The following is a 20611-nucleotide window of genomic DNA, read 5'->3' as shown; positions in this document are numbered from 1 at the left end:
AAAATTTGGAAACAATGGTCTTACCCGCTTTCCTCTAATTCTCAACCCCCTCCACCATAATCAACTATGTAAACATCATTAAACATAAACTTTAAAAAGGAAAAAGAAAATGTCCATTTTAGGATCACTCCCATTCTAGCACAAGCCAATGGAAAAAAGCTAAATTAAAAACTGTCAGGGCCCAGGACGGTAGCCTAGTAGCTAAAGTCTTTGCCTGGCATGAGCCAGGATTCCATACAGGCACCAGTTCATGTCCCAGCTATTTCCCTTCCAGCTGCCTGTTTGTGGCCTGGGAAAGCAGGTGAGGACGGCCCAAAGCCTTGGGACTTGGCACCCAAGTGGGAGATCTGGAGGAAGCCCCTGGCTTCTGGCTTTGCAGTGGTTCAGCCCCAGCCATCAAGGCCATTTGGGCAATAAACCAGTAGATGGAAGACTTTTCTGTGTCTCCTTTCCATAAATCTGAATTTCCAATAATAAAATCTTAAAAAAAAAAAAAAAGTAACTATCAGGAACCAGTAACTATCAGTGCTGTGGCCAAGCAGGTAACGTTGCCACCTCCAGCACTGGTATTGTATGTGGGCACCAGTTCGGGTGCTGGTTGTTCCAATTCTGATCCAGCTCCCCGAGAAAGCAGCAGCAGATGGCTCAAATGCTTGCAGCCCTGCACCCACATGGGAGACCTAGAGGATCCTCCTGGCTCCTGGTTTCAGAACAGCACCATCTCTGACCATTTCAGGAATAAACCAGTGGATGGGAGATCTGTCTCTCTATCTCCCCACTTCCCTCTATTTTAGCCCGGCGGCGTGGCCTGGTGGCTGGGGTCCTCGCTTTGAATGCGCCCAGGATCCCATGTGGGCGCCAGTTCTAAACCCAGCAGCTCCACTTCCCATCCAGCTCCCTGCTTGTGGCCTGGGAAAGCAGTGGAGGATGGTCCAAAGCCTTGGGACCCTGCACTCGCGTGGGAGACCTGGAAGAAGTTCCTGGATCCCAGCTTCATATCGGCACAGCACTGGCAGTTGCGCTCACTTGGGGAGTTAATAATCGGATGGAAGATCTTCCTCTCTGTCTCTCCTCCTCTCTGTATATCCGCCTTTCCAATAAAAATAAAATAAATCTTATATATATATATATAAAACTTAAGGGGGAAAAAAATGTAGCTAGTAAGAGTATGGAAGGAAGGATATCCTTAATCTCTTAGTAAATGGTTACCAGGAAGTTTGGATATTCGAGTCGCTTGAGCAGTCCCCATCATCTTCACACAGAACTTCAGGAGTTAAACAAACTCAATGTGAAAAATAAACATTTATTACAAAAAATTAAGTTCTGACATTCTAAAACGGAGCAGACAAGGTGTTTTCCAACTGCAAGGGGGCTCTTGCAAGCCAGAGAGGTGAATTCCAGGGCTGGCTCCAAGTGACTCATTCACACCACAAATCGCTTTGCAGGTAAGGAACCAACACTTAGAGAAGTCAGGACCCATCTGCTCTCCCCATGGCTTCTCCCCTCTCCCTCCCACCCAGTCTCACAAGCAAGACACACAACCAGAACATATTTCAAAATTCTCATCCCTACTGAACCATACCATGATTTCCTTTTTACTTATTGGCTTGGATTTTATTTCCTGTGGAAATATTTTTTTTTTTGCTCCTGGTGCATGACCCTTAGTTTTGTTGTTTTCTTTCTTGTCAGTTTGTTTTTGCTTTTGTATTTTTAATAGAAAGCTCAAATTCTGCTAGGGGTTCTCAGATAGAGGTACAGTACATGGCGAAGTGGCACTCACGCTCCACAGAAAGAAATGAGATGAAGTCCACCCTTTATTTGCCCTCTTGCTCCCTAATAAATAGATTGAGGAACTGTGGAAGGTGGAAATAGAAATCTAAGGGGCAGAGAAGGTTCCTGATGGGAAGGGAATGAGGTAACCAATGACAACCAGTCCCGTCCTATTTAGCATGCTCTATTCTCTCGTGAACCCCACCCACCAAATAAAGCACTAGTTACTAGTTCAAACTACAGAAGTTCTCCAAATGATCTGAGAAATCCTCGCTCGGCCCTGATGCAGCTATGTCTATAGCCTCAGAGAAGCCCATTAGTAAACTTGGCTGGGCAGGTAGAAGGAGGGGACAGTCTCCTGCCACAGGGAAAGCACAAGGCCAGAACAGGGCATCAGCTTCACCCTCAAGGACCCTCATCGAGCCGGAGGAAGGCCTGGCTGTTAGAGGGCTCCAGGAAGCAGCCCTGCCTTGAGACAGGAAACAGGAAGTGGGGCACGACAGCACCCTGGGAACCAGCCCCAGGCTGCTAGGATGATGTCTTCCTGTTTGCACAGAGGAGCTCAGGGATGCTCCGAGTTTTCTTGTCTCCAATTTCCCACAAAAAGAACCTTTGACAAGTCAACTTTTTATTTCTGACATCCAGTTAACATAAACATACAGAAACACAATCGCACTGAAGAGCAAAGATACCCTCCAACTTCATCCAATTTCAGCACATAGCTAACACACACACACACACACACGCACAAAGGGACTCTGCCAACACTGCCATACACACATACACACACACAGAGGGACTCTGCCAAAACTACCATACACACACACACACACACACACACACACACGCACGGGCTCCACCAATACTACCATACCCAGTCCCACGGACACATCTTAAGAGGATCTGTCCAGTTGTTCCAGCCCAGGGAAGGGGAACGACCTGAGCCATCAACTCCAGCTCGCTTTCCTTTTGATCAGTAGTTTGAAATTTTTCTCACTCCATGTCCCCTGAGCGTTTATCATGCTCTCCGCAACAAAAGCTCAGGCTTTCCTACAGGCACAGTCTGCTTATGTTCAGGCATGGGACCGGACTGAAGGTTCCTCGTGGCACTTCCAGTGAGGAGACAGCAGGGTGGGCTCCAGACATCGTCCACCAACAACCGTTGCAGCAGCTCCAGCTTCCCATCCCCACTCCAGAACAGCTGACGCTGGCCCTCATCAGGAGGAAAACCTATGCAGAAGCCACTGCAGGCCAAGTGGGTGGTGACTGCAGATTTCGGGGAGCCCCGTCACTCCCACTACTCCCAATGTCTGCTTAGAAGAGAGTCAACAGGAACACCCAGGATTCCTGCCTGATCCCTTGTAGGACAAAGAAAGAGGACTTGAAGCAGCCTCAGGCCACTTGGCTGCAGCAGGAGTGGAAGAGAGGGCACAAGGGAAAAAGGGGCACGTGCTGACATTATTAAAAAAACACATCCTAACTGAGATGACAGTGGGGGACCGTGGGGTGTAGAAGACAATGTAAGGCATCCTGTGAAAACTACAGATGTCAGGGGCCAGAGTCTAGTAGCACCGGAGTAAGGCAAGCACTGAGGACAGGAGAGGAGCCAGACCAGAGTCACACCAGGAATGATGAGGTCTGTTTGAATTCACCCTGGAGGGAAAAAAAAAAAAAAAACAGTCAACTCTGTAGTTTTTTCAGCCAATAATCCCCCAAATACCTCCCTTCCCCACAGCATTCTACTCACCTCACTTCGGGCAGTAGGCTGGCTGTAAATGACCTTCTTACTGGAGGTCCTGTGGATAAGATCAAAGATGAAGACTCAAGTCCCCCACGTGCTCTGACCTCTCCTTACCAACATCAGAGGCCAGAACCAAGAACTTTAGGGAAGGGCTCAGCAGGGAGGTTGCACAAAAGGAGACAGGACAAGCCCAGGGCCACTACAAACAGCAGAAAAAATCCCAAAGTCTTCCCTACAAGCCGACTGCCTCCCTCTCCAGCCCATTCCCCTGTGCCCACACTGCAAACCACAGGCATGCGTGTTCTCAACTTCAGCAGATCCCAAGACAGCCTTCCTTCCACTCACCCTTTCTTTGTTCCTGGAAGAGGAGGGAAAAAAATGGTATCAGGAGTGTCAGCAGGGCAGAAGACAACATGGCACAGGTGATGGCAGCTGTTATGTGGCACCTGATATATGCTATCAAGTAACCCATGCTCTTTACGGGAAAACACCCACACCCAAAGACAAAGTGCCAGAATCGGTACTCAACACCCATGAACCAATGGCTGGGCCAGTGGCAATGCAAAGGATGGCCTTCAGGGGTGGACACTTACTGTCAAAGTAGCCTCGGCTATAGGCATACCAGATGCCTCCAATCAAGAGTCCAAGGAGAATCAGTGTCACCAGGACAGCTGCCACGATGCCCCCCACATTCAGTTCCACTGTGAAGCACAAACAAGAGGTCAGGCCCCCGAATGCTCACCCTTGGTACTAACAACATCACTACGCCAGGTCTAAACCCAAGCCCCTACCACATTGTCACTCACCAGCATCCATGCGTACAGCATCTGACATCATAGGTGACCCAAAACCATTCTGTGCCTGACAAGTGTATTCTCCAGTATCAGAGGCTGACACGGGATCAAAAATCTAAAAAAAAAAAAAATTGGTTTTCTGCTTAAAAAAGCCAAGAACTTGTCTTCGATGTCTCCTACCCTGACTTGTTCAATTTGTTGCTTGCTCAGCGATTCCCACACATCTTCCACTCCCATCCATACCAGCTCCCCTGTCTTGGGGTCCAGAGTATAGGAAGAGTTGCTGAAGGCACGGTTGTTCTTGGGATCTGTAGGCATCACTGTCCCATCCTTAAACCAAGTGTATTCTGAGGGTGGGGAACCATCTGGTTCTGAGCAAGTCAGCACTGCCCGGTTCCCAATGGTGGCGGATGAAGGGATGTTGACTGTAGGCTTGGATGGGGGCACTAGGAGAGAGAGAAAGAGGAGCTGACACAAGGGTAGGGAGTGTTGCTTGAACATAAGTCACAGCCTAGGATGACATCGCATCCAATCGCTGTAGCTATCCCTCCCTTAATTTATACCCAGCCAGGCAACATGGGGCAATACTGACTCCAAATTTGACACCACAGGCACCCTGACCATCAATGGGCCCCAGAGTTTAGCAGGGTCTGGAAAGCACTGAATTTCAGGCTCATACAGATCTGTACACGTACCAAGCACAGTGAGCTGGATGGTGACCTCCCCATAGTTGTTGCCGTTATCCTCAGAAACCATACAAGTATACGTCCCGGTGTCTTTCCGGGTCACGGTACTGAAGCTGATGCCACTTGGCGAGAAGGTAACTCGATCCTCATAGGAAGCTACCAAGAGGGAGAAAGCAGAGGCAGAGCAGAGTGAACTGAAAGCCAAGAGAAGCTGATGAAGACGGCACAAGGTGTATACAGGTCCTCCTCTCCCTCCACAAAGGGGAAGAGAAGGCCAAGGAGACCTGGCCTTCCCCTGGAGCCCAGGCGCAAACCAAGCGTGGAAGGAGATAGAACAACTTACCTGTGATCTTGTTGTTGTAGCAGACAAGACTTGTGGTTGAGCCTTGCACAAATTTCCACTCCACACGGGGATTGGAGAAGCCAGAGTAGGTACAGGGTAGCTTGACGGCTACACACAGGGCCAACAGGAGAAGATGGGAATGGCCCCCATAATGGATGACCTCCCAGGCTCTGGAACCCGCTCACCTCACACCCACCCTACCGCCCACTCCACAGCCCCTCCCAACTCACGTTTATTTTCTGCAATTCTGACGTCAGGTTCAGAAGTGTAGACTGTACCCTTGCCCCACACCAAGGAGCCTGAGAATGAAAGATGGGGAGACCCATTAGACCCAGTGAACAGCTGTGCGGGAACATGCAAGCTACTCGCGGTCTCACATCCTCTCATCATGATCTTATCATGGCTTCCAGCAGGTCAGAAGTCCATCCATGGAAATCAAACACTCCTTTCTCGTGCAATTTCTTTCCTTTCAATGGTTTCTTCTATGACTCTCAGTGAGCTAATGAACATACTACTCCAAGAGCAACTCAAGAGTGGTTCAGAGGAAGCTTCTTAACCAATGATTGCAGCCATTTGTCAAGACAATCCTGGAAGGCAGCCAGCAGTGTTGGAGGCAAGGCAGGGAAAGGGAAGGCAGGAGGAGGGAGGGGAATACGCCACACTGGGGACCCTGGGTGCTTTCTAAAGGACTTTTCACTACATCACGTGAAACTGGTACACTGATCTCTGAACCAATCAAGACAGAACAGCAGGCAAAGCTGGTCACCCCAGTTTGACACAAGGAACTGAGACTAGAAGCAGCAAAGATACGTGCCTAGGACCACACCTCCCTATCTGAGGTGGAGTCGGGACTGGGCTTTCATCACTTCATAATAAATTTGCCAAGAAAACAAAAGGCACTATGGCATAGGTGGACAGGGGAAGCGAGGAGCCAGGAGGCTAATTAAACAAGATGGGGGAGGAGCATCTGGGCCACAAGATGGGTCCCAAATATGCCAAAGAACCCAGTGCCAAGAGGATTCTAGAATCACACAAAGTAGCTATAAACCAGCACAGACACGATTACCCTCATTCCTATTTTCAAAACTCAAATTCACTAAGTATACTTTTATTTATGGCTTAGAATTGGAGCCCTAGCTCTCTAGATAAGTGTGATGCCAGCCTGTCTGCTGGAGTACATTTTTCCCTTACTTACGTAACTCTGGGCTCTCAACCTCTGAGATTCCTTGTCCTCATCTGAAATGTGAGTAAGATGCACTGAAGTCCTTCAGCCTCCCCTTTGCTCCTCTTCATGTTATGTTTAGACCATGCTTTAAAATACACTCATTTCAGGGGCAAGAATTGAGGCACAGCAGTTTCAGCTGCTCATGGATGTATCGGTGCCAAGACCCAGCTGCTTCATGTCCAGTCCAGTGTCACCAACATGCCTGGAATCAGGAGATGCTGGCCCAAGACGGAGGAGACCCAGTGGGAGTCACAGCAGATGGCTTCAGCCACTGTGGCCACTTAGGGAGTGAACCAGTCTGTAACTCTGCCTTTCAAATAAAATATGTCTTAAAAATTAATAAAACTTGGGCCCGGCACGGTGGCGCAGGTGGTTAAGGTCCTCACCTTGCACGCCCGGGGATCCCACATGGGCGCCGGTTCTAATCCCGGCAGCCCCGCTTCCCTTCCAGCTCCCTGCCTGTGGCCCGGGAAAGCAGCAGAGGACAGCCCAAAGCTTTGGGACCCTGCACCCGCGTGGGAGACCCGGAAGAGGCTCCCGGCTTCGGATTGGCATAGTATCAGCCGTTGCGCTCACTTGGGGAGTGAATCATCGGATGGAAGATCTTCCTCTCTGTCTCTCCTCTCTGTATATCCGCCTTTCCAATAAAAAAATAATAAAAAAAATTAATAAAACTTATTTTAGGGCTCAGCGGCGTGGCCTAGCGGCTTAAGTCCTCGCCTTGAATGTGCCGGGATCCCATATGGGCGCTGGTTCTAAACCTGGCAGCTCCACTTCCCTCCCAGCTCCCTGCTTGTGGCCTGAGAAAGCAATCGAGGATGGCCCAAAGCTTTGTGACCCTGCATCCGTGGGGAGACCCGGAAGAAATTCCTGGTTCCTGGCTTCGGATTGGCACAGCATCGGACGGAAGATCTTCTCCCCTGTCTCTCCTCCTCTTTGTATATCTGACTTTGTAATAAAAAATAAATAAATCTTTAAAAAAAAAAACTTATTTCAATCTGACATAACAACACGGTAAATCTGTGCTGCTAATCATTACTTCTCTCACTACACAGATGAGGAAGCAATATGTCTCAAAACACAGCTGCTTCTCAGGGAAGTCCCCAGTTTAATGGAGATAAACTATGTAACAAAATGTCATGCTTTCAAAAGTCAGGCCCACTTTATCGATACATGATTTCCATTAGTATTACTTTGTATACTTGTCATTACTTTTTAAAAGAAGATTTATGGAAAGACAGAGTTATGGCACGGGGAGAGGGAATCTTCACCCCTTGCTTCACTCCCCAGAGACCCACAGTGGTTAAGGATGACTTGGGCCAAATCCAGGAAAGAACTTGATCTGGGACTCCCCTGTGGGTACAGAGACCCAAACACTTATACCATATTCCACTGCTTTCCCAGGTGCACCAACAGGGAAGTGTATCAGAAGTATAGTATCCGGGGCCTGGCATGGTAGGTAGCTTAGTGGCTAAAAACCTTCCTTTGCATGCACCAGCATTCCACACAGGCGCCAGTTTGTGTTTTGGCTGTTCCACTTCCCATCCAGCTCCCTGCTTATGGCCCAGGAAGGTGGTCAAGGACAGCCCAATGCCTTCGGACTCTGCACCTGCCAGGGAGACCCAGAAGAGGCTCTGGGCTTCTGGCTTCAGATCAGCACAGCTCCATTGCAGCCGCTAAGTAGCCACTTGCAGTGCTGGTTTCCACATGTGCACTGGTTTTTGTCCTGGCTACTCTATTTCCAATCCAGATCCCTGCTAATGTGCATAGAAAAGTGGAGAATTGGCCAAGTGTTTCGGCCCCTGTACCTATGTACCCCTAGCTTCGCCTGGTCTATCCCTGGCCATTGAGGCCATTTGGGGACTGATAGAACATCTCCCTCCCTCCCTTCCTCTCTTTCTCTAACTCTACCCTTTCCACAGAGCAAATCCCAGGAGCATTCCCCAATAAATTGTCTTCTGTGACAACTGACATTTCAGAGTCAGCCTCCCTGGAACCCAAGCTGCGACACCACCCAAATCTAAAGCAGCATCTAATTAAGACAAAACCAGTTTTGAACTAAAGATACACTCACTCTCTTGCTTTCTCTCTCAATACACACACACACACCACGATGTATGAATCTGATTGTTCCATTGTGTTTGACTGTAACAAAAGTGTTGCTTCACATCACCTCAGCTCATCAGATCCAAAACATGCTCAAGAAGTACTCCACATTCAAGGACACATAAAGCATACTGGATGACTGGCAGATCCCTCTTCTCATTCATTCTGACTGCCATGACCCAGCCTGGGCTTGCCTTGTTTATTTGTAAAACACAGCAGCATTCAGCTCTCCTGGATGCAGAACCACCTATGGCTGCGGTGGCCTGCCTGAGCCTAACATTCAACTCTGCATCACCTCAAGAAGCCAAGTGCAGCCTGATCACCATGCCCTCCCTATGACCCCAAACCCCCAGGACAACTCAGCCATCAGAACCCACATATCCCTTATTCTTGAGCATATAACGCCTCTGGAACTGGACTGCCTATATTCAAACCCAGACTCTCTTACTCACCAGGGTATAAACCTAAGCAAGCCCCTTAGTCACTTTGAATCTGTTTATCCATCTGTAAAGTGGGCGATATCATGGAGTTGTAGGGGAAGTGGAACAGCCAGGACTCGAATAAACGCTCATGTAGGATACCACTGCCACAGGTAGTTGCTCAACCTGCTGAGCCACAACACAGATCCACATGACCTCTGGCTCCAAAGTTTCTTTCAACAGGACAAAAAAATATAAATATTGCCTAAGAAATGCCCAAACTCCAGCCCACCCAATCTCTTCTCCCCCTAGGAAATGCTGACTATTCTAGAACCTTCACAAATGGCCCAGCAGAGCTAAGGGCTGGCTTTCTCGCAGCAAATCCCATCTACACCAGGATGGCCAGTTTTCCTGCATTCTCATTCATGTCACACTTCCCTTCCCCATCACGGCTTCCCTTTGCACGTAACTTTGAGCCTCTGTGTGCCACATTATACACATAGAAATGTCTTAACACATGTGGTCAACAGAAAGAGAAGAAAATTCCTTCTTTCCCATCGTGAAGTTTAATTTCCGCTAAGCTCACAAAAAGAAAAAACACAAAGGTAAAAGCATCAATAGGTTCTGAGCCCACGGACAGAGAAACCATCCTCCATCCCACCACCAGACCAAGAGTTCATCTTTATGCAACGCTTACAGAAACTTGTACCACCTGTGCCAGGGGATGATTTTTCCTCTGAAGGGCTTCTTTGTTTACTTATTTTTGCAAGGAATAGTGACAGAGGGGGAGCCAGTGAGTTCTTCCATCTATGTGTTCACTCCCCAAATGATGACAAAAGCCAGGACTGGGCCAGGCCAAAGCCAGGAGCCAGGAATTCCATCCAACTTTCCCATGGAAGTGGCAGGAACTCAAGAACTCATCAGCTGCTGTTTCCCAACAGCATTAACAGGGAGCTGCGCTTGAAATGGAGTAGCTGGGATTTGAACCAGCACTCCAATGTGGGATGTGGGCACCACAACGAAAGGCTTAAGACACTGTGCTGGACCCGGCGGCGTGGCCTAGCGGCTAAAGTCCTCGCCTTGATCGCACCCAGGATCCCATACGAGCGCTGGTTCTAGTCCCGGTGGCTCCACTTCCCAGCCAGCTCCCTGCCTATGCCTTGGAGGGCAGTCAAGGACAGCCCAATACTTTGGGACCTTGCACCCACATGGGAAACCTGGAGGAGGTTCCTGGCTCCTGGCTCCAGATCAGCACAATACCAGCCATTGCGGTAACTTGGGGAGTGAATCATCGGACGGAAGATCTTCCTCTATATGTCTCTCCTCCTCTCTGTATATCTGACTTTCCAATAAATAAATAAATCTTTTTTTTTTTTTTTTAAAGATTTATTTTTATTATTTTCTCATTGGAAAGGCGGATATACAGAGAGGAGAGACAGAGAGGAAGATCTTCCATCCGATGATTCACTCCCCAAGTGAGCGCAACGGGCCGATACTATGCCGATCCGAAGCCAGGAGCCTCTTCCGGGTCTCCCACGCAGGTGCAGGGTCCCAAAGCCTTGGGCCGTCCTCGACTGCTTTCCCGGGCCACAGGCAGGGAGCTGGAAGGGAAGCGGGGCTGCCGGGATTAGAACCGGCGCCCATATGGGATCCCGGGCGTGCTAGGCGAGGACCTTAACCACTTGCGCCACCGCGCCGGGCCCAAATAAATAAATCTTAAAAAAAAAAAAAAGAAAAAAGACACTGTGCTATAATGCCTGCCCCACTTGCATTTTCTACGTGGGGAAATGAAGGCTCTGCAGGTGATGCAGTGCAGCTGGAGCCAGGCCTGCATCCTACATGAATACTTCCAAAAATTCACCGGAGAACAGAATGCCAAGTCAAATTTATTTTGATTCAGAAAAAATTTCAGAATCCATGCATAAAAAGGGCCCTTCATGGAAACTTCATGGAACATGCAAACTATTTCTAAAATTATGCATAGATTTCAGAATTTCATTTGAAAATAAACTTCACATTGTGACAATGAACTTTCTAAGGTAACTTCATACAGTACAGCCTTCTTAAAAACACAAATCTGACACCAACGTCAAGCTTTTGATGCTTCCAGAGTACCTATATAATAAAATGCAAATTTTCAGCTAGGTAAGAACATTCTAACACTGACACTATGATAAGTTTGTCATCTTCACTACCCCACTCTCCTGTGGCAGTGCACTCTCTAGCAAAACAAAACCTCCAATCCCGAGCAAAGCCAGAGCTGTTTCCTGACCTGTCCTTACACTGGGTGTGCTGTGCGCAACAGCCCATCCTTCTTGAGCTGATGGGTATTCCCCCGTTTCTGGGAAATGACCTCACTACAGCCAGAAGGCTCTCCTAGGCTTTCACTGACCAGCAACACAGGCAACGCACTGACTTTCTCCCTCTCCCCAAGGTCTCTGCATGGGCAACGCCTCCCCTACAGAAGCACATCCCCAAAGAGCAAGAACCACAGTTGTTTATTACTGTGAGAACTTCACTCAGCATAATGCCTGCTACAAGCTGGCATTCAATAAGTTTGTTCAATATTGCCTGCACCAGGACCCCTTATGGATGCCAGTTTTGCGGATGTTTCACTTCCCATCCAGCTCTCTGTCTGTGGCCAGGGAAAGCAGTCGAGGATAGCCCAAAGCCTTGGGACCCTGCACCAACATGAAAGACCTGGAGGAGGCTCCTCCTGGCTCCTGGCTCTGAATCAGCTCAGCTCTGGCCATTGCAGCCACTTGGGGAGTAATTCAGCAGACAGAAGACCCGCCTCTCCTTTTCTCTATAAATCTGACTCTCCAATAAAATAATAACAATAAAAGTTCATTTATTCAAAAGGTAGTTTGACACATGGAGAGAGATCTTCTATCCACTGACTCATTCCTCCAACATCCACAAAAGTCACATGGAGTCCTGGATGAAGCTCCAGAGTCCCTGTTTCAGGCGGGTCTCGCCTTGGCTAGAGAGCGAACCCGTGCTGAATACACACCTCCCTCAGCCACTAAAATAAGTAATTAAATCTTTGACAACAGAAAATGCAATCATGGGCCCAGCGTGTTGGCTGATCCACAGAGTAAATTAGCGGACAGAAGAGCTTCTCTCTCTTTCCTCCTCTCTGTATTTCTGACCTTCCAGTAAAAATAAATAAATCTTAAAAAAAAAAAAATGTAGTAAGACATCAAACACCCATACCACAATTTCTTTTTTTAAATTTTATTTATTTATTTTTATTGCAAAGTCAGATATACAGAAAGGAGGAGAGAGAGGAAGATCTCTGATGATTCATTCCTCTAGCAGCCGCAATGGCTGGAGCTGAGTCGATCTGAAGCCAGGAGCCAGAAACCTCCTCCAGGTCTCCCACACAGGTTTGCAGGGTCCCAAGGCTTTGGGCTGTCCTCGACTGCTTTCCCAGGCCACAAGCAGGAAGCTGGAAGGGAAGTGGGGCTGCCAGGTTTAGAACCGGGGCCCATATGGGATCGTGGTGCGATCAAGGCGGGACTTTAGCTGCTAGGCCACCGTACCAGTCCCCCCACTTAATTTCTTTACAGACCAACTGTCTATACAAAAAAAAAAAAGCTTCATTGTTTTCAAAATTGAAGTCTGCCTATGGATAATTCCACTTGACTTTTTTTTTTTTTTTGGTGGAAGTAGAGGGTCAAAGTGACTGCTTCCCACACTTGGGCTGCAACATGTCCATAAATGTTGGCACACATAACGGGTTTCTCCCAGGCAGGTTGTGTACCCTCCCAGGAAATGTGTATGGAACTAAAAGAAAAAATACCAAGAGATCTTCTAATGCAAGAGCTGAAAAAAATCAGAAAGAAGAGGAAAGACTGAATCCACTTAAAACAGCTCCAGTATCTTGCTGACTGCCAGGGCAACCAAGAAACTTCCAACAGGCCCAGCTGAAGAGCACATGGCTAGCGCGTGGCTCTTTCTGAAGAGGCAATCTCCCAGGTGGTGTAAGGTTCTTTCTGCTTTCCCAGAATATATGCAAGACCCAGGGTCAGCACCTTACAAGATGACTGTGTGGGGAGATACTGCCATTAGTGGGGTAATTAAATGAAAATGAAACTATTAGGGCATGCCCTGATCCAACCTGAGTGGTGTTCTACTAATAACAGGTTAGAGACTCCACTGCTGTGCACACACAGTAGGTGGACCAGGTAAACAGACCAGAGGGAGGTCTCAGAGGATACCAACCCTACCAACACCTTGTGTTGTGAGCTAAGGAGTTGATTAGCATTTGTTAAGCTTCGCTCCTGCAGGAAATGGGCTTGGAGGCTAGTGGCACCTGGCCTGTCAGACTCATTAGCATCCGATTGTTCTGCTAGAGGCTTGGGGGATAAGTATATATGGCTGAATTAAAGGGAGGCTGAGAGAGACCTCTTCCACCACTACTGGTCTCCTGTCGGTGTCTGATTCCCAGACCCTCGCCGTGTCCATGCTACTGGCTCAGCTGGCCGGGACAACCTTGAACTTGGCTCTTCAGCATTCAGAATAGTAAGAACACAACTTTCTGCCGCTGTATGATTTACTTGGCAGTCCTAACAAACTGAATAATCTAAGCAGGCATCAGCAATGCACATTCTGCTGGAGTCTGCTAGACGCAAGCATGAGCTAAGAAGGAACAATAACTCATCTGCAGATGGAAAATTGAACACAGAGTATGTGTTGTGGTGCAGCGACTTAAGCCTCTGCTTGGTGCGCTCACATTCCATATCAGAATGCCAGCTGGTCCCAGGCTTCTCTGCCTCAGTGCACTTTCCTGGAACGCCTCAGGGAAGGCAGTGCGTGTAGCGCAACTATTTCAGACCCTGCCACCCACACAGGAGTCCTGGAGACAGCGCTCTGGGTTCCTGGCTTTGTGTGACTCAAACCTGGTTGTTAAGGACACTTGGGGAGTGAATCAACAAATTGCGTCACTTTGCCTCTGAAATAAATAAATAACTCTTTTTAGAAAACAAAACAAAAAAATAAGCATAATCCTTGAAGACCTTAACAATGTTTATCCTAAACTCTTAGCTCAGCAGAACTAAACTCTCAACACATACTGCTACTGATTTTGACCAAGAAAACCATTGATGAAATTAACAGCAACAACTAACATTTCCCCAGATGTTCCTAAGCCCCCTCCTGGGTCACTCCTACAACTCTTCTAACAGCACGATAGGGCCTGGCACAACAGCTCAATCTTCACCTTGCAAGCACCAGGATCCCATTTGGGCACCGATTCCTGTCCTGGCTGCTCCAGTTCTCATCCAGCTCCCATCCTCTACTGAGAAAACAGCAGAGGAAGACCCAAAGCCTCAGGACCCTGCACCCACGTGGCGACCTGGAGGAACCTCCTGGCTCCGGATCGGTTCAGCTCTAGCCATGTGACCACTTGCGGAGTAAACCAGCAGATGGAAGATCTCTCTCTCTCTGTAAACCTGACTTTCCCAGAAAAATGAATAAATTCTTAGAAAGAAAGAAGGAGAAGGAGAGAAAGAGACAGAGAGAGAGAGAGAGAAAGGAAGGAAGGAAGGAAGGAAGAGAGAGAGAAGAAAGGAAGGAAGAAAGAAAGGAAGGAAGGAAGGAAGGAAGGAAGGAAGGAAGGAAGGAAGAAGGAAGGAAGAAAGAAAGAAAGAAAGAAAGAAAGAAAGAAAGAAAGAAAGAAAGAAAGAAAGAAAGAAAGAAAGGAAGAAAGGAAGGAAGAAAGGAAGAAAGAAAGAAAGAAAGAAAGAAAGAAAGAAAGAAAGAAAGAAAGAAAGAAAGAAAGAAAGAAAGAAAGAAAGAAAGAAAGGCATATTAGTTCCAGATGTGCCCCCCTCCAGCCCCCTGCACGTTGTGCCTTAAGGAGATGCTTCAAGGGCCACACAAAAGCACGGGCAGGAAGGAGAATGTGATCACAGCAAGAGGCTTAGCTGGACTCAAAAACAATCACTCCAGGGCCATGTAGGGCCAATCAACAACTGCTTCCTTCCCCAGCTTTATTAATAGAGCCTTTGCTTTCTTTTTTCTTTTTTAAGATTTATTTATTTTCATTGGAAAGTCAGATATAGAGAGGAAGAGTTTCCATCTGTTGATTCACTCCCCAAGTGGCTGCAACGGCCAGAGCTGAGCCAATCCGAAGCCAGGAGCCAGGAGCATCATCTGGGTCTCCCACATGGGTGCAGGGTCCCAAGGTTTTGGGCTATCCTCGACTGCTTCCCCAGGACACAAGCAGGGAGCTGGATGGGAAGCAGAGCTGCTGGGATTAGAACTCGTGCCCATATGGGATCCTGGCCCTAGCCTTTGTTTTCCTTACATGTTTTGTTAATTATTTAAAAGGGAATTTAAAAAGAAAGGAAGGCAAAGGAGGGAAGCCAGCCAGGCAGCCAGGCAGACTCTCCTCTAGTTGTCTAAGAATTCATGCCAACCTCCCTTCTGGGCATAAGACCCTCCAGCTGCAAGGAAGCTAGAGCCAGCTCAAGCCAGTTATCCACAGTTTACTTACTAACTCTGGCTCTCCTCAAAGGAGCTTGACAGCAGGGGTCTTTCATTCACATCAACAAATGAATGTAAGAGTTGCAACACAAGGCTGGAAGCACTCCTGCTGGGGTCCCCCTCCCCCATTACCCCCAATCATCTTGTGGAGTCAGACAGCTCTTGCAAGGGCCAGCCTTGCCAGAAAAGAGCAGGAGGTACAAGCGGGCCAGGAAGATGCGCAGCTGGCAGGCCCTTTCTGGAGGTGGAGATGGAACAGATAAGGAAGGCAGGGGCAAGAGGATGGCTCTGGAAGGCCCAACAGGCCCGGCTGTGTCTAAACAGTCACACTTGGCTGCCCTTTTGCCTCGGCTCTCAGGGGCCCACGGAAAGCGGTAATGGTGGTGTAAGGCAGAAGGCTTTCACTCCATCACTCCCTCTGGCCCTCCCTTGGCAGAATTTCCAGTTCTACTGGCCTGGCTCCACCCCTCCCTCACTCATCTCCCTACTGCCTACCCAGGACTCACTCCAAAGGCCTGGCATCCTGCTTCCTGCCAGCCAGCTGTTTCCTCTGGTCCCTCCCCCACATTGTGAAACACAGACACACACTGGACTTTAGACAGAAACTCTGCTTATCAGGCAGTCCCAGGCAGACGAACTCCAGGTTTTCAATGCCTGAAAAACTCCCGGCCACAACCCTCCACAATGCTGTCAGTGCTTCTGCAGCCCCTTCCTGAACTTCTGGAAAGGAAACAGGTTTGAGTTAAGAGATCCCCAGGGTCTCTCCCTAGAGCTGACAGACATTAAAAAAAAAAAAAAAAAATCCAATCTATCACATGTAAAAAGGTATATAAGATTTTCAGTCTACATTTGGGGGGGGAGGCAGGGGTGGGGCCAGTCATTTCTGTTTTCCAAGTACCTCTTGGACTCAGCTGAATTACTTGGGGTGGGGGGAGCAGGTGGACCCCAGGAGTCAAGTTCACCATGCCAATGTCAGTATGAAAAGATCTCTAGGATACATGAACTAAGCAAGACACAACAGAATGTTCACACTATGCCTCTTCTTGCGTAAGAAAAGTGAGAAACAAATGCATTTTTCTGTGGAGTTGTATCTGTATAACACAACACTGAAGAACTGGGGGGGGGGGGAATCTGTAGGGGGTGTCAGAACACTTAGGAGACCAACATTCCCACCATTATGATTTTCCAACCCTGTCAACTAAACTATTTCTTTTTTCTCCCAAGAAGAACAAAAAGCCCAAGACCAAAGGGCTTCATGTTAAATTCTATCAAACCTCAAAATTCTACTTATTTCTATTTATTTGAAAGGCAGTGAGGCACACAGTTTCCATCCGCTGGTTCTCAAACGCCTGCAACAGAAGGCTGGGCCAAGTCAAAGCCAGGCGCCCTGGTCCCAAACCAGGTTTCCCATATGAATGGCAGCGACCACCCCCCCACCACCAACAACAACAAAGGATTTGGACCATCATCCGCTGATATGGGCTACAAGCAAAGCAGTAGCTCAACCACTGAGCTGAATGCCTATCCCACTAACCTATTCTTAAAAAGCATTTTTTTTCAAACCAGAGCATGCCTATCCCAAAATGAGGATAGACTCCAGATAAACCACACAAAGAAACTGAAAGGGAAAACATTATCATAGTGAAAGTGTTCTGGAACAAAAAGGGAAAGAGTGAGCCTGAGACGCTGGAAATCCCACTTCCAGTGGTTACCTGTGCCCAGTATCAGGTGTGGGGGAGGGGACCGTTCCTCCCGGGAAGTGGAGGGGGTGGAGGGAACAGCGATGACTCACGCCTCCACAGCCTTGTGTTAAGTGTTCCTGCATCATAAAGCCGAAAGGGCTGGAGTGCAAATTCTCAGTAGGAAATACCAGGACTTGAAACTGTTCCCAAAGCAGGGGAGCAACAGGCAGCAGCACCCCAACCCACATTCCTGCACTCCCCACCCCCACCATTACGCCTAAAGCTGACTTACCCAATGCTTTTCCAGCCTGGGAGAAACTGCTCAACTTGTGCAAGGGCAGGTTCTCCAGGGAAAGGGAACTGGAAGAACGGTTGGATCAGCAGCTTTACTGTTCCTGGGCCCAGCTCTCCCTGGATCTGGCCTCTGCACCCCTCCCCACCCCCTTCTGCTGGCCTGGTCAATCCTATTTTACCCTTTCTTCTTCCTCCCTGTGGGCAGAACCCACAGGATAACTACCCCTGGTGGGAAGGAGAGAACATGGCGGCAATCTGTATATACATGTTCCAGCCATCCTGGGAGCAGAGGACAGACCAGTCCCCCAGGAAAGGGCCCCTACACTGGGGCTCCAGCCATTTAGGATCTCCCAATTTCCTCTGACCCACTCTTCTGTGGACGACATGCTCTCGTTCTCATAAAATCTGAAAGGGATAATGGCTTCCCAACAATCATCCCTCCTTGTAAAAGTAATGTGCCTATTATACCTGTTGATCTTCAACAAGAACAGGAATGTATTATTACTCCTGTTTTACAGATGAGACTAATCAGCCAGCCTAGGATCACAAACAAAGCTGACAGGAAGCACGCTGGAGCCGGGGGCGGGGGTCCTGGCGTCCCTTTGCATCCTCATCCGCTCTCCCCACCCCAGGTCTATCATAATTTATGACAAGGCTATTATTCCTCCACATCCAGAACCCACCATCCTGCCAAGCAAAAGTGACACCATTTCAGGGTCCCTCTGAATCACCATTGCTTGGTTCTGTGGAGACTTAACAAAGCTCAAAATACTGTTAGCACAATCCTTTCGGCACCAGGATGTGATTATTGTAGGACTGCCATAAATAATATGGGAAATTAGAGGTAAAGAAAGGCTGGGTGGGGAGAAAGTAGCTGTGGGACAAGAACCAGACAAGTAACGTCACCGATCAAAACTGTTAGGTATCAAATCGCTGACCCAGAAGAGACTTGTGAGTGTAGTGGGGGCAACACTGGTTGGTAGTCTTTAGTGCTTTAAACCAAAACACTACAGGTGTCATTACCAGTGCTAAGAAACAGGAAGGGGCCAGGTACTGTGGGGCAGCAGAATAGGCCACCAACTGCCACACCGGCATCCCATATGAGCCTAGTTCAAGTGCTGGATGAAGTTCCAGGTCCCTGGCTTGGACGTGGTCCAAGCTGGGCCATTTTGATCATTTCAGGAGTGAACCATGGGATAGAAGATCTCTTTCCCTCCCTCTCTTCTTTAAAAAAAAAACATACAGGCAGAAGCAAAAATAGATGAGGGGTACTGAAAGAAAGGAAATTTAAAAAAGGGAAACGGAAGAGTAAAACAAAAGGGAGAAGGAAGCCAGAGAACCTAGTGGGAAGGCATGACCGCGGGGGTGGGGGAGTAGAGATGCTGGATCCAGGGAAGAGTGAGGGCTGTAGTTCGATCACCAGACTCTCCCTCCAACCCTCTAATCGAGCTAAAGTCACTTCCTTCTCCAAAGGATTGCCTATCTGTAAAATCGGGAGGGAATCTGACTGCTCATAATACAGTCAATGTGTTTATGACTTTGAGATAAGGGTAAAGGCTCAGGAACCAATTCGAGAGCAAAGAATCTACTTCTGCCTTCCAAAGCAGTAAACAATTGCTCTGCAAAACACCAAGACGATTGGAACCACTCATTATTTTGACAGCAACCTTGAGCGGAAAGAGAAGCATACAGCACACACGCCAACACCACCACAAGCACAGACACCCTCAAGAGTCCGTCTGAAAAGGCACGCCGGCGCCGACACCAGCCGACGAAGGCACCAACAGACTGCACACTCGGCCCCACATAAACACACCTAGCCAGGGAGAGAGAGGCAGGCCTCAGCAAGCGAGCCTCATTGTTCCTCCGGGAAGGGAGTTTACAAAGGAAACAAACCCTCCGATATGCGGCCAGGGCAGGGCAGCATGGCAGCTCGCAAGCCAGTCAACCCAGGGACACCACATCTTGTGCCAAGGGAACCGTCCCCCGAACAACATTTCTCCAGAACCGCCAGGTAAGTTGTTCCAGTAAGGAACGTCAAAGGCTGTGTGTCCAGAGAATCCACCGATTTCGACCCAATGCCCTCTACAGACCCGCCACCCAGATCCACTTCCCCGAACCACCTCGGTAACTAGAGAACCCCTCTCCCCATCAGCAAAAAAAAAAAAAAGCCCAGGAGGGCGACTTCCATCCCGGTCCACCTCCTTGACATCCCCCGCTCCCCGAGGACCCTTCTGGAGCCCAGGGAGCCAGGGGTGAGAGGCTCGCGCGCCCCTGGGGTGATTCGTGCGTGCTGGGTGCGCGCGGACGCGGGTGGCCGGGTGGCCATCAGTGAGGAGGGTCCTGGCGCCCGCCAGCCCCTGCCGACCGCGCAGTGGAACCCCACTCTCCCCGCGAAGCCGAACGGGGTGCAGAATGGGCACCTCCCCCACCCGCGCCGTGTGAGGGGAGGGGTCACAGGGGGGAGGGGAGCCGGCCGCTCGCGGGGTGGCGAGGGGTGGGGTAGACGGGGTGGAAGCCAAAACGAGGGTGAGGCCGACAGATAGCCCAACTCCTCCCTCTCCCGCGGGCAAGGGGCGTGGGGAGCGTCTCCTCCACCCTCTGACCCGACCCACTGATTCCTCCCGAAACTCCGGGAACTTACACAGCACCGCCGAGGTGAAGAGAAGCAACTGTTTCCTCCCGACGTCTGCCTTTGTCCCCATCGCGATTAATCCCCCGATCGACGGCCGCGGCAGCCCTGGGCACACACACAGCCTCGCGAACCGTAGCGCGGGGACTAAACTCCTGCCGCCAGGTTGAGCCCCGCCCGGCCCTGCCCCCCACGCCCCATTGGCCAGCGCCCCGACTCTGCGCGTTCTGATTGGCGGAAGCAGCCGCCGCTCCGAGGAGTGAGTCACCTTAGCCAGGTGCGACCCTGCGCGTTACTCACCACAGGGTCGGATTGGCACCCTACGTGCGCAAGGCGCCTCTGATTGGCCCAGGAGGCGGCTTCGAATTCCTCAGCTTCGGCAGGTGAGAGCCCCCTGATTGGGCTGCGATCCTCAAGTAGGGGCGTT

The 20611-nt window shown here is 49.3% G+C and overlaps 1 protein-coding gene across 1 annotated transcript; it reads right to left on the bottom strand.

Annotated features, from left to right (window-relative positions):
- Nucleotides 1-1283: 1283 nt before the first annotated feature.
- F11R (F11 receptor) lies at nucleotides 1284-20342 on the bottom strand. The gene is made up of 10 exons (XM_041003374.1): nucleotides 20197-20342; nucleotides 5565-5633; nucleotides 5335-5442; nucleotides 5001-5147; nucleotides 4549-4751; nucleotides 4318-4420; nucleotides 4105-4212; nucleotides 3857-3869; nucleotides 3518-3566; nucleotides 1284-3423 (listed from the first exon to the last, which is right to left on the bottom strand). The coding sequence occupies exons 1-10, from the start codon at nucleotides 20255-20257 to the stop codon at nucleotides 3388-3390; spliced, it is 897 nt and encodes a 298-aa protein (XP_040859308.1). The 5' UTR covers nucleotides 20258-20342; the 3' UTR covers nucleotides 1284-3387.
- Nucleotides 20343-20611: the final 269 nt, after the last annotated feature.

The sequence above is a fragment of the Ochotona curzoniae genome, unplaced genomic scaffold (genome assembly GCF_017591425.1).
Source record: "Ochotona curzoniae isolate NIBS_2020 unplaced genomic scaffold, NIBS_Ocur_1.0 scaffold_2683, whole genome shotgun sequence".
Classification (NCBI taxonomy): domain Eukaryota; kingdom Metazoa; phylum Chordata; class Mammalia; order Lagomorpha; family Ochotonidae; genus Ochotona; species Ochotona curzoniae.
The sequence above is the reverse complement of the archived record's forward strand: the minus strand, read 5'-3'. Positions and strand labels throughout refer to the sequence as shown.